This window comes from Chlorocebus sabaeus, chromosome 15 (genome assembly GCF_047675955.1).
Source record: "Chlorocebus sabaeus isolate Y175 chromosome 15, mChlSab1.0.hap1, whole genome shotgun sequence".
NCBI classification, from domain to species: Eukaryota; Metazoa; Chordata; class Mammalia; order Primates; family Cercopithecidae; genus Chlorocebus; species Chlorocebus sabaeus.
Genome location: NC_132918.1, coordinates 54,160,438 through 54,177,663, shown reverse-complemented (window position 1 = coordinate 54,177,663; position 17,226 = coordinate 54,160,438). Strand labels below are relative to the sequence as shown.

Below are 17,226 nucleotides of genomic sequence, written 5' to 3'. Positions count from 1 at the left end.
CTCTCTCTCTCTCTCTCTTTCTTTCTTTCTTGATGGAGTCTTGCTCTGTCGCCCAGGTTGGAGTACAGTGGCGTGATCTCGGCTCACTGCAACCTCCACCTCCCGGGTTCAGATGATTCTGCTGCCTACGTCTCCCAAGCAGCTGTGATTGCAGGTACACACCACCACACTCAGCTAATTTTTATATTTTTAGTAGAGACAGGGTTTCTCCATGTCTCTGAGGAAGTTGTAGGTCCAGAGGGGTTAATTGGTGTGCTCAAGGTCACACAGCTACTGAGCAGCAGAGCTAACAACAGAACTCAAACCCTCCATCCCTCCTCAGGAGCCTGTGCCTAACATCACCTGCTGTGTGGGCAGGCTGCCAGTCTGCATGTCCACATCTCCTTAAAGATCATTAACGTGGTTCATAAACCACCTTACCGCTGAAGAAGATTTCACTCTAATTTTATAACATTTGTTATTATTACATATAACACTAAATACCCACAGTGAGCAGTCACATTTTTTATTTTCTTTCTTTCTTTCTTTATTTTTGAGACAGAGTCTTGCTCTGTCGCCCAGGCTGGAGTGCAGCCGCGCGATCTTGGCTCACTTCTAGCTCTGCCTCCTGGGTTCACGCCATTCTCCTGCCTCAGCCTCCCGAGTAGCTGGGACTAGAGACTCCTGCCACCACGCCCGGCTAATTTTTTATATTTTTTGTAGAGACGGGGTTTCACCATGTTAGCCAGGATGGTCTCTTATCTCCTGACTTCATGATGCGGCCATCTAGGCCTCCCAAAGTGCTAGGATTACAGGCATGAGCCACCGCACCCAGCCCCGAGCAGTCACATGTTGAGTTTTAAAATGGAAGACTCTTTCTGGATTAATGGAGAGAGAAGTTACTCTGCATTTAGGTAATTTGGTGGCAGGCTGATTGTTCTTTGCCATTAGGCCCCCAATACTTCCACTGGGCCTAGCTCTGGTGATTCCTCACGACAGATTCCCTCCCCACTGCCATGCCTTTTGTTTGTATTTTCTTTTTTTTTTCTTTTTTTGAGGCGGAGTCTCGCTCTGTCGCCCAGGCTGGAGTGCAGTGGCCGGATCTCAGCTCACTGCAAGCTCCGCCTCCCAGGTTTACACCATTCTCCCGCCTCAGACTCCCGAGTAGCTGGGACTACAGGCGCCCGCCACCTCGCCCGGCTAGTTTTTTTTATTTTTTAGTAGAGACGGGGTTTCACCGCGTTAGCCAGGATGGTCTCGATCTCCTCACCTCGTGATCCGCCCGTCTCGGCCTCCCAAAGTGCTGGGATTACAGGCTTGAGCCACCGCGCCCGGCCTTGTTTGTATTTTCACAGTTAAATCTGAGCAGTGGACTCCTAGGTAGTAGATTTTAGTGTATCAGGTGCAACTACTGGATATTATTTAAACATTTTTTTTTCCTAGAGCACAGATCAGGAGTCAGAAAGGATCTTGATGCAGAAGTACTGACCACAGGAAAGAGTTGCCAAGATTAAGTTGTTTCTGTTTTGCATTTTATTTTTTATTTTAATTTTTTTTTAGTATTGTGTCCAATAAATGCTTATTGAGCAGTAAGTCAAATCAGATTTGGTAGATATCGGAGGTGGTGAATATTTGCTGTTCTGGGCCACTCAACACAAATTTCCTCTTTTCTTGGAACTGGTATCTAATATTTATTCCCAGGGTCCAAGTACCTCAGGGAAATCTGATGCTATCCCTCTTCTGCTTTAGAAATGGAATATTGATATGGGATATGAAGCTATCTTAAGCTAATAAACACCATCCTTATAACCACAATGATTGGACAGGGAAGAGAAAGTCCAACCAGACTCAGCTCTGGACTTCGGTTCATCACTGGGAGTGGAGAAGTGCTCGTCTTCCTTTCATATGAACAAAGAAGCCTGTGGATCCAGGAGCCTTTGATAGTCATCTTAGAACGACAGTGAGAGAAGCCTGCCAAGAATGAAACCAACAATGAAGAAGTAGAATTGAGAAACAGAGAGAAACTGGGTCTTGATCTCGTCATTTTAGGAGCTAAATAAAGCCTGGCCTGGAGCTCTGGACTGTTCAATTACATGAACACTTATATTCCCTTATTGCTCAAAACAGCCTGTTTTTACTTAATTTAAAATAATATATCAAGGTCAGGCTCATGCCTGTAATCCCTTTGGGAGGCCGAGGTGGGCAGATCATTTGAAGTCAGGAGTTCAAGACCACCTTGACCAACATGGCAAAACATACAAAATACAAAAAATACAAAAAATTACCTGGGTGTGGTGGCAGATGCTGTAATCCCAGCTACTCAGGAGGCTGAGTCAGGAGAATCACTTGAACCTGGGAGGCAGAGGTTGCAGTGAGCCAAGATAACGCTACTGCACTCCAGCCTGTGTGACAGAACATGACTCTGTCTTTAAAAAAAAAAAAAAAATTTACATATTCTTCTCTTTTCCATTTCTGTGTATATGACCTTCTCTATAGTCAGACACAAGTATCTACCAACCACTGGGGATGGAAGTGGAGATTATTACTCCTAAAAAAATATAATTAACTTAGGAAAAAGAAGAGTCAAAGTTTAGCTTTTTACTTGGGTGCAGAAAGGGTAAAAAGGGGAGATAGTGGAGTAAGTAGCCAGACCCTTGTATCACAATTTTAACCTTCAGGCAGAAATTCCATGAAGGCTATTAAATTGACTGTGAAGAAAGCTGAAAGTAGAGGGTCTTGGATTCCACTCCCTGTTTGGAAATATGACAGGAGAAAGCCTCACAGGGTGGCTCTGCACCAATACAGGATAGCTAAAGCAGAGTGAAAGAGCAACATGGCACAGACAAACAGAGTGAGGCCTGAGTTGACAGTCCTGATTCTATTCAGGCTTTAGCATGGTATGGAAGGGACTCAGAGGTTGCACTGTTAGGTACTTAGAAAGTAGCTGATGGTGCTAGCTAGTCTGGCAGAAGGTTATCCTGGTGGCAACAAAGTGACCTTGTAGCCAAAACTACAGGCAAATTACCTGGGTTGGCAATTCTCTGGGAGTCACAGCCAGACATCAGGGGGATCAACAGTGCCAGTGTCAACCAAGCAGGGACAGAGATAATCTGCCCTGTTGCATTGACTTGAGTTTCCCTATCAATGATTCCTCATGTGATTTAAAATGTTTTAAATGTACTCATGTTTTTCTCTGAGAGTACCGTGTACTATGGGTGGTGACACACTTGACATTTGTATTCGCATTTTTCAGCCAAAAAAAATATATTTTTTTAAAAAGACAAGGTCTTGGTCTGTGGTCCAGTCTGAAATGCACTGGCATAATCCTAGCTCATTGCATCCTTGAACTCCTGTGCTCAAGTGATCCTCCTACCTCAACCTCCTAAGTAGCTAGGACTACAGGTGTGTGCCATCACACCTGACTGTTTTTAACTGTTTTATTTTTTGTAGTGATCAGGTCTTGCTATGTTGCCCAGGCCAGTCTTGAATTTCTGGTCTCAAGTGATCCTCCTGCCTCAGCCCCCCAAAGTGCTGGGATTACAGGTGTGAGTCACCGTACCTGGCCCAAGTTAACATTTTTTTATTGTGGTGAAATATGCATAACATAAAATTTACCATTTTCACCATTTAAAAATTTGTAAACTTCATTTTATTATTTAATTTGTAAGACTAATAAAAATACCATGAAAAGCAATTAAAATCATAAAGATAGTATTGTGGTTTTTTTTTTTTTTTTTTTGAAGAGGGAGTCTCGCTCTGTCGCCCAGGCTGGAGTGCAGTGGCTGGATCTCAGCTCACTGCAAGCTCCGCCTCCCGGGTTTACGCCATTCTCCTGCCTCAGCCTCCCGAGTAGCTGGGACTACAGGCACCCGCCACCTCGCCCAGCTAGTTTTTTTGTATTTTTTAGTAGAGACGGGGTTTCACCGTGTTAGCCAGGATGGTCTCGATCTCCTGACCTCATGATCCACCCGTCTCCGCCTCCCAAAGTGCTGGGATTACAGGCTTGAGCCACCACGCCCGGCCGGGTTTTTTTTTTTTTTTTTTTTTTTAAGATGGTGTCTCGCTCTGTTGCCCAGGCTGGAGTGCAATGGCATGGTCTTGGCTTATTGCAACCTCTGCCTGCCAGTTCAAGTGATTCTCCTGCATCAGCCTCTCAACTAGCTGGGACTATAGGTGTGTGCCACCACACCTGGCTAATTTTTATATTTCTAGTAGAGACGGGGTTACATTATGTCGGCGAAGGAGATTCAAACTCCTGACCTTGTGATCCACCTGCCTCGACCTCCCAAAGTGCTGGCATTATAGGTGTGAGCACCTGGCCTGTATTGGTTTTTTCTATGTAGACTTTGGAATTCTTTGATTATTGTATTAGAAACCATTAATCCGAGTAATTAAGGAAACATCACTAGAGAATTTTCTTTCACTAAATGTTTAAAGGAATTTCTTTTCTTTTAATTTAGATGCTCGTTAGAAGAGATGGAGAAAGAGTAGGTCCTTTTTTTTTTTTTTTTTTTTTCTTTGAGACAGTTTCGCTCTTGTCACCCAAGCTGGAGTACAATGGCGCGATCTCCGCTCACTGCAACCTCTGCCTCCTGGGTTCAAGCAATTACCCTGCCTCAGCCTTCTGAGTAGCTGAGATTACAGGCTCCCACCACCATGGCTGGCTAATTTTGGTATTTTTAGTAGAGACAGGGTTTCACCACGTTGGCCAGGCCAGCCTTGAACTCCTGACCTCAGGTGATTCACCCTCCTTGGCCTCCTAAAGTGCTGGGATTACAGGCATGAGCCACTGCACCTGGTGAGCAGGTCCTTCTAGATTTCTGATTGAAACTGCAGTGTAGACCCTTTCATTTTCTTTTCATAATCTTCAAATTTCTCATACTAAGCGACAGAGAATTGATTCTTCCAGTCTGCAGAAATATCCTTTCTTATGAAGGGAGACAGAATGGTCCATCTGATTATTTTCCATAGTGGTATAATTTCCACTAGGATTCTGCTTTATCACATCAGAAGAGCTATACCAGAAGATTTTTCCCAGTTTCTTCTGGCATTTCTTTCTCTATTTAACAGCTTCTGAATTCCACACTTTGAATTCTCTTTCATGCCTTCATAAAAATAGGTACAAGATACAAAACCCTTTCCTCTTCTCCCAGCAGTTTCATACCATAAAAGATACATCATAAAAGATACATCAAAAAAGATACAAAACCCTTTTCCTCTTCTCCCAGCAGTATAGTCATACCAGAAACCAAAACACACCTTTACAGCCATGAATTTATCCAGGAACTCCTCCCAGCTTCCAGACTCTGAGTGCATTTTTGCCAACTGGTAGAAATAATAAGACACAGCCACATCTTTGGCATTCCATGCCATGTAGATTATCCTGCAGTCATTCTTCTGAAATAAAGAATGGAGAAGTTGAATGTGTAGGTATGTTTTCACCAATCAAGGAGATTGCATGTTTTTATTTCATTTATTTTTATTTTTTATATATTTTTTGAGATGGAGTCTCACTCTGTCACCCAGCCTGGAGTGCAGTAGCACGATCTCGGCTCACTGCAAGCTCTGCCTCCCAGGTTCACGCCATTCTCTTGCCTCAGCCTCCCGAGTAGCTGGGACTACAGGCGCCCGCCACCAAGCCCAGCTAATTTTTTTATACATATTTTTTTAGTACAGACGGAGTTTCACCATGTTAGCCAGGATGGTCTCGATCTCCTGACCTCGTGATCCACCCGCCTCGGCCTCCCAAAGTGCTGGGATTACAGGCGTGAGCCACCATGCCCGACCAGCGATTGCATGTTTTTCAACTGCTCAGTACCACTTGTGAGTCTGGGAATTATAAATTCCATGAAAGGCACTTGCTTTGTATATTGCAACCCATTTAAATTTCTCTGCGTCCCCATTGTTACAGACCAAATCCAGTGTTTCACAGATCCGGTTTTGGGATAGATGGATGTCGGAAGGTCATTTGGTTGTGCCTCAAGCAACCCCACCTGGGACCACTCCTTAGCAATGCTCCAGAGGAGGAGAATACGCTGAACATTCACTTATTCCCTCCTGAAGCTATTCTGCTTCTTGTCAATTTGAGGAGATTTTTCTGAAGTGCAATTTTTTATCTTCCTTTGTTTCAAGCTTTTTCAACTCCACCCCTGCCTTATCTCATTCAAATTGATTGATTGATTGATTGATTGATTGGTTGATTGAGATGGAGTCTCACTCTGTCATCCAGGCTGGAGTGCAATGGCATGATCTTGGCTCACTGCAACCTCTGCCTCCCAGGCTCAAGCGATTTTTCCCGCGTCCGGCCTCGTTCAAGTATTTTTTATTTAAAAAGATTACAAGGTGGGCTCAGTGGCTCATGCCTGTAATCTCAGGACTTCGGGAGGCCAAGGCAGGTGGATCACTTGAGGCCAGGAGTTTGAGACCAGCCTGGCCAACATGGTGAAACCCCCATCTCCACTAAAAATACAAAAAACTAGCTGGGCATGGTGGCACAGGCCTGTACTCCCAGCTACTCAAAGAACCTCTTGAACCTGGAGGTTGCAGTGAGCTGAGATTAAGTCACTGCACTCTAGTCTGGGTTACAGAGTGACTCTGTCTCAAAAAAGAAGAAAAAGACAAGAAAAGGAAAAGGAGGGGAGGGGAGGGGAGGGGAGGGGAGGGGAGGGAAGGGAAGGGAAGGGAAAGGAAAGGAAAGGAAAGGAAAGGAAAGGAAAGGAAAGGAAAGGAAAGGAAAGGAAAGGAAAGGAAAGGAAAGGAAAGGAAAGGAAAGGAAAGGAAAGGAAAGGAAAGGAAAAAAGATTATGGTTATGGCTCAAACTATTTGGCAAAAGACAACGAGAAAATTATAGGCTGTGCACAGTGGCTTACGCCTGTAATCCCAGCACTTTGAGAGGCCAAGGCAGGCCTCCCAATCACCGATCACCTGAGGTCAGGAGTTCGAGATCAGCCTGACCAACATGGTGAAACTCCATCTCTACTAAAAATACAAAAATTAGCCAGGCGTAGTGGCAGGCGCTTGTAACCCCAGCTACTTAGGAGGCTGAGGCACAAGAGTCACTTGAACCCAGGAGGTAGAGGCTGCAGTGAGCTGAGAGAGCACCACTGCACTCCAGCCTGGGCAATAAAGTAAGACTCTCAAAAAAAAAAAGTTATAATAAATTTAGCTTAAATACTTCAGTTGGCTTTATTTGTGATTCTAGAATCAAGACAACACTTTATTCCTTAAAATAGAGTAAGTGTTCCCCCATTTTTGTTATTTTTAAGTGAACAGTTCTATGGCATTAAACACATTCACATGGTTGTTCAACAATCACCACCACCCATCTACAGAACTCTTCTGTCTTTCCCAATGGAAACTTTGTACCATTAAACACTAAGTCCCCATTCTCTACCCCAGCCTCAGTACCACCATTCTACTTTCTGTCTGTATGAATTTGACTACTCTAGGTACCTCATATAAGTGGAATCATAAAGTATTTGTCCTTTTGGCCTATTTCACTTAGTATAATATTATTAAGGTTCATGCATGTAATAGCATGTGTCAGAATGTCCTTCCTTTTCAAGGCTGAATTATATTTCATTGTCTGTGTATACCGTACTTTTTAAATTCATTCATCCGTTGACAAACACTTGAGTTACTTCCACATTTTAGCTATTGTGATTAATGCTGCTATGAACACGGGTGTACAAATATCTGTTCAAGTCTCTGGTTTCACTTCTTTTGTTTGTGTATCATAAGTAAAATGACTGGATCAGGCTGGGCACGGTGGCTCATGCCTGTAATCCCAGCACTTTGGGAGGCCAAGGTGGGCAGATCATCTGAGGTCAGGAGTTCAATACCAGGCTGGCCAACATGCTGAAACTCTGTCTCTACAAAAATTAGCTGGCATGGTGGCACACGCCTGTGGTCCTAACTCCTCTGGAGGCTGAGGTGGGAAGATCACTTGAACCTGGGAGGCGGAGGTTGTAGTGAGCTAAGATCATGCCACTGCACTCCAGCCTGGATGACAGGGCGAGACTCTGTCTCAAATTAAAAAAAAAGAAAAAAGAAAAAAAAGGAAGTAAAATTACTGGATCATATGGTAAATCTGTTTTTAATGTTTTGAGGAATCATTACACCAGTTTCCCAGTGGCTATGATGCACGATTTTTTACTCCTTAGTTCAGTTAAAATCCAGAGTATTGTCTCAGGACCAGGAAAAATTAGGCATGCAGACACATTGAAGGGTAAGGAGGGCAGATTTATTGCGTGAAAAGAAAACTCAGCAAAGAAAGAGGGGGTCCTGCCAACAGGGTCTCACCTCACAGATTGAATACCAGGCCACCACACATGTGCTGAAGAGGCCAGGCTCCTCCCCTTGCATAAAGTGTGAATTCCCGGTGGCTCCACCCCACTCTCTCAGGGCACAGGCACTGCAGGCATGCCCAGGGAAGACTCTGGGCAGGTTCCCTCATCTGCACAAAGGCATCTGAGATTTGGGATGGTGAGAGATTCTCTGGGAACCCTTCCTTATCTGCCTCCTGTATCTATCAGCTATAGCATTTTACAGTTCCCACCAGCAATGCAACAATGTCAATTTCTCCACATATCCTTGCCAAGAATTGTTAATTTTTGGTGTTTTGATAATACTTTTCCTCATGAATATGAAGGGGTATCTCATTGTGGTTTTAAATTTGCATTTCCCTAATAATTAGTGATGTTGAGAATCTTTTCATTTTTTCATGTGCTTATGTGCTTATTGGCCATTTGTATATATATCTTCCCTTTTTTTTTTTTTTTTTTTTTTGAGACAGAGCCTCCCTCTGTCACCCAGGCTGGAGTGCAGTGGCATGATCTTGGCTCACTTCAACCTCTGCTTCCTGGATTCAAGGGATTCTCCTGCCTGTAGTCCCTCCCTAGTAGCTGGGACTACAGGTGTGTGCCACCACGCCTGGCTAATTTTTTGTATTTTTAGTAGACATGGGGTTTCACTGTGTTAGTCAGGATGGTCTCGATCTCCCAACCTTGTGATCTGCCTGCCTTGGCCTGCCAAAGTGCTGGGATTATAGGCGTGAGCCATCTTGCCTGGCCTTTTTTTTTTTTTTTTTTTTTTTTTTTGAGACGGAGTCTTGCTCTGTCACCCAGGCTGGAGTGCAGTAGCATGATCTCGGCTCACTGCAACCTCTGCCTCCTGGGTTCAAGTGACTCTCCTGCCTCAGCCTCCCAAGTAGCTGGGATTACAGGCACCTGTCACCATGGCTGGCTAATTTTTGTATTTTTAGTAGAGGCAGTGTTTCACCATGTTGGCCAGGCTGGTCTCAAACTCCTGACCTCAAGTGATCTGCCCGCTTCAGCCTCCCAAAGTGCTGGGATTACAGGCGTGAGCCACCACACTCAGCCCATTTATATATCTTCTTTAGGGAAATGTCTATGCAAATCCTTTGTCTGCCCTTCCCCTCCGGCTTTTTTTTTTGAGACAGGGTTACACTCTGTTGCCCAGGCTGGAGTGTACCGGCTCTATCTTGTCTCACTGCAAACTCCTATTCCTGGATTCAAGTGATCCTCCCACCTCAGCATCCCAAGTAGCTGGGAACTACAGGGACATCCAGCTAATTTTTTTATTTTGCAGGGCAGAGATGTCCAGCTAATTTTGTATCTTTAGTAGAGACGGGGTTTCACCATGTTGGTCAGGCTTGTCTCGAACTCCTGATCTCAGGTGATCCGCCTGCTTAGGCCTCCCAAAGTGCTGGTATTACAGGCATGGGCCACTGCACCCAGCCTATCCTATGTTTTCTTCTAAGAGTTTTATAGTTTATGCTCTTACATTCGGGTCTTTGATCCATTTTGAAACTCCACACAGTCAATAATCCACACACAACTTTTGACTCCCCCCAAACTTAACTATTAATAGCCTACTGTTGACTGAAAGTCTTACTGATAACAGAAACAATTGATTATCACACATTTTATATGTTATATGTATTTGGTATGTATTCTTACAATAAAGTCAGTTAGAGAAAAGAAAATGTTAGTAAGAAAGGTAATCCACCCGCCTTGGCCTCCCCAAGTGCTGATATTATAAGCATGAGCCACTGTGCCTGGCCGCAGTTATGATTTAATACTGCATCTTTATGTTTGTTTATATTTATCTTGACTGCTAATGGTGACATATACAGTCTGTGTTTGTGTAAGTTTTGATAAGTTTTTTTTTTTTTTGAGATGGAGTTCTGCTGTTTCACCCACACTGGAGTGCAGTGGTGCGATCTTGGCTTACTGCAACCTCTGTCTTCCAGTTTCAAGCGATTCTCCTGCCACATTACAGCCACCTGCCACCACGCCTGGCAAATTTTTATATTTTTAGTAGAGATGGGGTTTCACCATGTTGACCAGGCTGGTCTCAAACTCCTGACCTTGTGATCTGCCCGCCTCGGTCTCCCAAAATGCTGGGATTACAGGTGTGAGCCATAGCGCCCGGCCCAGTTTTGATAAATTTTGACTTTTTTTTTTGAGAGAGCCTCACTCTGTCACACAAGCTGGAGTGCAGTGGCGCAGTCTGGACTCACTGAAACCTCCACCTCCTGAGTTCAAGTGATTCTCCTGCCTCAGCCTCCTGAGTAGCTGGGATTACAGATGTGCACCACCAAGCCCGGCTAATTTTTATATTTTTAGTAGAGATAAGGTTTCACCATGTTGGCCAGGTTGGTCTCGAGTGATCCACCCACCTCAGCCTCCCAAAGTGCTGGGATTACAGGTGTGAGCCACCACAACTGGCCTGATAAATTTTAATGTTTTATAATAGATCTGTGTATATTTTATGATAGTAAATGATAGAACGGACTAGTATCTACATATATTTTATGCATTCATGACGTACCTAACTTTTTCTTATTTTTTTTTCTATATTTCTAGGCTATATGGTTTGCAAATTTTTTAAAATGGTCACAAATCTTCAAAAGCTTTTCCAACATATTTACTGAAAAAAAAAAGGCCCACATATAAGTGGATCTGTCTAGTTCAAACCGATGTTGTTCAAGAGTCAACTGTATTGAGCTTTGTATCTGAGAGTGAAGTCGATGATATTGATAAGAGGAAATAAGTATCTCCAGAATGGTAACGAGGAACTCTGGTAACTTATTCAGGGCTTTGAGGATTCTAGTTCTTTTCTGGGATCAGAAAAGGGGACTTTTTACTTAAATAAAAATTGTGAGTATATGAAAACTCAGACTAAAATACATTTTAAGAATATTTTCTGGTATCTCTTTGTATAGGAACAGCAAGACATTTCACTTTATTTTTTGTTTTGTTTTTTGTTTTTTTTGTCGTTGTTGTTTTGTTTTTTTTTGAGACAGTCTTGCTGCAATGCCCAGGCTGGAATGCAATGGTGTGATATCAGCTCACTGCAACCTCTGCTTCCTGGATTCAAGCGACTCTCCTGCCTCAGCCTCCCGAATAGCTGGGATTACAGGCACATGCCACCACACCCAGCTAATTTTTGTATTTTTACTGCAGACGGGGTTTCACCATATTGGCCAGGCTGGTCTCGAACTCCTGACCTCAAGTGATCTGCCCACCTTGGCCTCCCAAAGTGCTGGGATTACAGGCGTGAACCACTGTGCCGGCCAACATTTCACTTTATTTTTTAAGTTAAAGAAACATTTCAGCTGCCTTGCTGTCATTTTCAAAAGAAACACTAGTTTGGTGTCCACAAAAAATACTAGAAAGCAATATACATCTTAACCGAAGTTGTTTTGAGAGGTACCTATAGTGGATATTTTCTTTTTTCACCTGCCCATCACTATATGGTTTCTTCTGGTAAAACGAATCTTGATTTTCTTTTGGAGGATGAGCTCTCCCCTATTCTCTGTCTCTAGATTTTTTTTTTTTTGTTTGAAGTGGAATTTTGCTCTTGTTGCCCAGGCTGGAGTGCAATGGCACGATCTGGGCTCACCGCAACCTCCGCCTCCTGGGTTCAAGCGATTCTCATGCCTCCACCTCCTGAGTAGCTGGGATTACAGGCATGTGGCACCACGCCTGGCTAATTTCTTTTCTTTTCTTTTCTTTTCTTTTCTTTTCTCTTTCTTTCTTTCTTTCTTTCTTCCTTTCTTTCTTTCTTTCTTTCTTTTTCTTTCCTTCCTTCCTTCCTTTCCTTTCTTCCTGCCTTTCCTTCCCTTTTCCTTCCCTTTTTCCTTCCCTTTTTCCTTCCCTCCCTCCCTCCCTCCCTCCCTCCCTTCCTTCCTTCCTTTCTTTCGACAGACTCTTGCTCTGTCGTCCAGGCTGGAGTGCAGTGGCGCAATCTAGGCTCACTGCAAGCTCCACCTTCTGGGGTCATGCCATTCTCCTGCCTCAGTCTCCCGAGTAGCTGTGACTACAGGCGCCTGCCACCACGCCTGGCTCATTTTTTTTTGTATTTTTTAGTAGAGACAGGGTTTCACCGTGTTAGCCAGGATGGTCTCGATCTCCTGACCTCATGATCCACCCGCTGCAGCTTCCGAAAGTGCTAGGATTACAGGTGTGAGCCACTGCGCCCGGCCCTAATGAGACGGGGTTTCTTCATGTTGGTTAGGCTGGTCTTGAACTCCCGACCTCAGGTGATCTGCCTGCCTTGGCCTCCCAAAGTGCTGGGATTACAGTCATAAGCTACTAAGGCCAGCCCTGTCTCTAGATTAAGGTATATGAATTTGCCAATGAGACATAAACTTAAGATTTTATTGGAACTACTGGGAAATAAGTGCTCTGCTTATTTTGGAATGGTTAGCTATAAAGATGATATAAGTTGAACATTGGGGAAAGGTGGGGAGGTGGCAAGAAATCACTATGTGAGAACAAACTCTTTGAAGTCAACAAAGAGGAAAGGAGAGATCATGTCCTGATGTCAATGTTTGCATTCGTGAATCTAGTCATATCTGAAGTTACCTATCTATGGATTTTTCAGTTATTAAGCCAAATATACTCCTTTTCTTAAATCAGTCTAAGTTTTTGATACTTGTAAGGAAAAGCCCTGTGTATCATAGCACAAAATAATTTCATTTATTAAACATCACAAAAGGTCTAAAAATCCTCTTTCATATCTTTCTATACCTTGGTGTCACTCAGAATGTCAGCTGTGCTAAATCCCTAGTCTCACTCTCTCAAAACTCCCAGAAACCATCTCTCCTAAAGTCAGCTCATTCTAGGTCTTTTTTTCTTACGCCCTTACTCAAACTTTGCTGGTCATCTTCCTTATCCCGACCCCATCCCACTTTCTCCAAAACAAAAAATCTAACTGAGCCTTGCAGATCAGCCTAGCCTTCTGAAGCTCCTTTTGCTTCTTTACCTCTATTCCTTATTGAGATCAGCACAATTAATGCCTGTCTGAACAACAAATGATCCTTTCTCTTTGGAAGGGTGAAAGTATGGAAATATTTACATGTTAAATGTTCTGTTCTGGTCTCATTTGTATTCAGTACAAACAGTGTGTTTGCTTGGACATTAATTTTATTTGCAAATAGCTACAGCTGGGGTAGCTACAGCTATTTGGGTAAGTCTTGCTAACATACTGCATTGGTGGGTTTTTTGTTTGTCTGTTCATTTTGTTTTTGTTTTGTTTTTTAAGGGGATGGGGAAGGAATCAAAGTAGTCAAATCAGTTTGGTTGTTTTTACAAGCCTGAGAAATGGTCAAATTCTGGATTCAGACCAAGCACACCATAGTGTGCTAGAGGCAATTTAATGACTTCCCGCCCTCTTGCCTTTCCCCCCCTCTTTGGGAACATTCTTGGATTTTCTACAGAAACAGCCAGAGGCTCTCAATTGACAATTGCCTCACTCAGCAGTTTCTTGTTAAGCACATTTATCAGCCACTGTTCCCAGGACTCTCTTAAGTGTCCTAAGAATATTGACTCATTCAAAAGCAGCCCAGTTGTAGTTGGGAGAGCACCAGCACTTGCTGTATAAAGATCTAGATTGTCTCTCTACCTCAAGAGGAATCCAAAATCCTATTATGCTGGACTCTCAAATGATCCCCAGCCCTTTGGTGCTCACACTGTTTATGAGCAGTCTGAATTCCATTCTTGGGTCTACCTAAACCGGCACCCTCGGGCTATGGGGCCCAGTGGGGAGACCACCTAATATGCTGGCTGCCTGGAGCCCAGGGAACTGTCAAGACGGCTCTGGAAGACTTCTCACCTTTTAAAAGCCCCATATTTCTTTTACATATCTTTTCATCTTCATGAATTTTGCCAACCACAACGGACTAAAATCTATTATAGTGTCCTGGAAAGGTGGGGAAAAATGGGATAGTTGAATAGAGTTTAATGAAGGGACTATTTAAAAAGGTGTGGATGGGGTTAAAGGAAACCTCTGGGCGTCATTACCCACCCCAGGCCTGAAGGGGCAAGGGTAGTTAGTGGTAACCAGAACCTGGAGAAAACTGCAGGAGAGGGCTACAGGATGGGAGTAATGGCTTTCAGATGAAGAACATAGCCACTGCTAACAGGGTGGCCCGCTGGGGATGCAGGGGAGGTCCTGAATCACATTCTGCCTTCAGATCTGCTGGTGCCTCCCACTTGCCAAAACCAATTGAAAGCCAGCTTATAGTTGACGTAGCCCATAAAGGTCAGTCCTGAGTCACAGAGTGGAGTGGACAGTGGGTCTGAAGGGACAGAGGAAAAAGCAATAGGCAACTCCTGTTTTTTCCTACAGTCAGCACCTTGGTTCAGCCCGCACCCTTTCTTGCCTGTTCCCTGGACCCATCAAATCCACTGCTTTTGATGACCAGTCTGTTTCCAAGAGGCTATATTCATTCCACTTGGGACTGGGGCATATGGACCTGGGTAGAAGAACTAGGTGTGCAGTGTCAAGACCCTTCCTTCAGAGACCTCATCAGTAAAATGTCGGGTGGACTCGGGATGCCCGAAGACTTTTCCGGACCACGATTTTCCGATGCTGGACACATGTTTAAACATCAAATAATCGACTTGCGACTTTTAAGCACAAACCATGGGTGGAAATGGACAGAAACTGCCTCCCTGCCCACTTGCAGCGGACTACACAGCCCTGGCAGGCAATTTCTTCAAACAGGCGCCCTCCAAGGGCGTAAGCTAGAGGGGCCCGGGCAGGCGCTTTCCCGTACTTTGACCCTCCCACCTCGCGGGTAGAGGAAGTCCTTCAGTTCAGTCACAACCCTGGGCACTCCCGGCAGTCTCCGACTCCGGCGCGAGTCAGGTTGTGGGGCCGGGAGAGGGGGGTGGCGGCGGAGAGCGCAGGCGCAGAGTGTGCGCCGGCGGCGCCCCTCTCTCTCCGCACCCCTCCGGGCCGCGCCCGCCTTGATTTTCCCAGGCAAGGGCACGCCCGCCTCAGTCGCCTCTGGGGGCACCTTCCTCGCCGCGACACGCAGGTAACCGGGCCCCGGGAGCCGGTCGGCGGCGGCGGACTGGGACCTTGACCCTGCCTGCCCGGCCGCCCCACAGGGGAATGAGAGCGGACCCCGAACTCCACACACCAGCGTTTAGCCGCCACACCTAAGGGGCAGAACAGTCTTTTTGGGTAAGGGCTGGGTTGGAGGCGACCATCCCCGCCCGCTTTGCAGACCTCGGGGTGCTCTGCACGACGCCTGAAAGGCTGCGGGGCCCGCATTTCTCTGCGCTCACCTCCTGGAGAACTGGGACACGGGGACGGCAGGGCCAGCATCGGCTACGGCCCGGTTTCCCGTTTCTTTCCGCTGTCGCGTGTCTGGGCCCTCCTGCAGCGTCCATGATGAAAGCCAGGGGCTGTTGCTTTCCTCTCGCCCAGTAGCCCACCCAAGCAAGGGGTGAGTCCCTGTGGCGTCATGGAATCAATTTCAAATACAAGTTTTAAAAAAGGCTGGATGATTTTAGAAATATGGTCAAGAATTTGTATTTTCCATTACTCTCTTGTCTCATGTCCATGACTCTTGAACGCCAGTCTGTGGGCGCTGAGATTTTCGTGGTACATCGACAGTTTGTAGAAATATTTTCCCAAGGGAAGACGAGGGCAAGGGTTAGTGGAGGAAGGGCATGGTCACGGCCGAGAGTGGCGGAGGAGGCTCAGGGAAAGTCAGCTCAGCCTCCAGCAGCCACGGGGAGGAAAAGGCGAATCTTTCCTGACGGTGCTCTGGGCGCTGTAGAATTTCTACGCCACGTGCACCCATTTGGCCTCATTTGACAGGAGGAGAGGGAAAAAGGGTCGCGCGGACCGGCAGGAATTCGTTTTGCGGTGTTTGAGGGCTCAGCGCGGATTTGCATCTCGGGCCAGGTTTTCTCCCGGCTCCGCGAGGAGCGAGGCGGAAAGCTCGCGGCCGAGTGACGATCAATGGCCCGGAGATAGTAACGCCCAGGGTCCAGTGGGCTGGGGGCAGCTCCCGAGGAGCGATCTTCCTCCGCGAGAAAGGACTTGGATCAGGCTTGCCTGTGTCCGTGGTGCTGAAGTGCCTCGCGCGCCCTGGTCGACTGACTTCCTGGGCGGCGGCCTGCGTTGCCCTTCTACTCTGCACCTTTGCCAAAAATAGCCCATCTCCACGGCAGGTGGCCAGAGTGGAGCAGGCCCAACACTGAAACCCTTTTCAGACAAGTTGAGGCTGGTTTCCTGAACATAACATGAAAGCAAATTGTGGCTTGCCTTGGAGGTACAGATAAGCATATGCATAACAGATTTTATTACCTATGAGAAAGTACACACCATAAGCATAAACAGGAATTCTCACATATACTTATGAAAGATACAGGGATGTGTATTTACACACAAACCTAACACACATGCAAATACACTCATCCCTTTTGAAAACCATCATACACTACAAGCCACACATTTTTTAGAGCTTTTGTAATCCATCTTTATTTTTTGACACTTCTAGTAAATGTGAACTCTGCAGCACCATTTATTTTCATAATCATCTGTTCCAAAGGCACAGAGCCTGTGGATTGAAGTGTTTGGTATTTGGCTGAGCGATTAAGTATTTACACTCATTTAAATTCCAGAACAAAGTCTAGGAAGATGTAAAATTGATATTGATAGCAAAAAAATTCCTTAAAGCTTAAGGAAAATGAATTAATGTAAATTTTAATAAGGACAACATATAAATAATCTTATAGAAATTTATAATCTGAAGAACATGACTAAAATGTATCATAATGCAGACAATTTTAAATATATTGGTGGTATGTGGTTTGTGAAGTTCTTAAAGTTTACATTTGTATTTTTCAAAAACATTGGTATTGTTTTTTCCTCAAAAAAATATATGCTTATTGTAAGAAATTTAGGTAGTAGAGAAA

At 44.9% G+C, this 17,226-nt stretch overlaps 2 protein-coding genes across 5 annotated transcripts in view; one reads left to right on the top strand and one right to left on the bottom strand.

Moving 5' to 3' along the window:
* Positions 1-1,510: 1,510 nt before the first annotated feature.
* Positions 1,511-15,745, bottom strand: LOC103241622 (sulfotransferase 1 family member D1-like). The gene is made up of 3 exons (XM_008009031.3): positions 15,586-15,745; positions 5,239-5,376; positions 1,511-1,950 (listed from the first exon to the last, which is right to left on the bottom strand). Exons 1-3 carry the CDS (start codon positions 15,688-15,690, stop codon positions 1,924-1,926), a joined length of 270 nt encoding a protein of 89 aa, XP_008007222.1. The 5' UTR covers positions 15,691-15,745; the 3' UTR covers positions 1,511-1,923.
* SLC35G2 (solute carrier family 35 member G2) overlaps positions 15,116-17,226 on the top strand; it is a 36,188-nt gene continuing 34,077 nt past the window's right edge. Inside the window, exon 1 of one of the 4 annotated variants that reach the window (XM_008009037.3) lies at positions 15,116-15,332. The gene's annotated coding sequence lies outside the window, so the exon portion shown is untranslated. Of the gene's footprint in view, positions 15,482-15,636; positions 15,747-17,226 lie in introns of those variants that run through there. The other 3 variants (XM_008009035.3, XM_008009033.3, XM_008009032.3) reach the window with 3 other exon arrangements.

Bases quoted from the DNA above. Each gene is read 5' to 3' on its own strand.
- LOC103241622 (XM_008009031.3), bottom strand. From the start codon at position 15,690: ATGGACGCTGCAGGAGGGCCCAGACACGCGACAGCGGAAAGAAACGGG. The intron at 5,377-15,585 runs GTGAGCGCAGAG...TCTTTATTTCAG, and splicing joins GTGTCCCAGTTCTCCAGGAG to AAGAATGACTGCAGGATAAT. The intron at 1,951-5,238 runs GTGTGTTTTGGT...CATTCTTGGCAG, and splicing joins ATAAATTCATGGCTGTAAAG to GCTTCTCTCACTGTCGTTCT.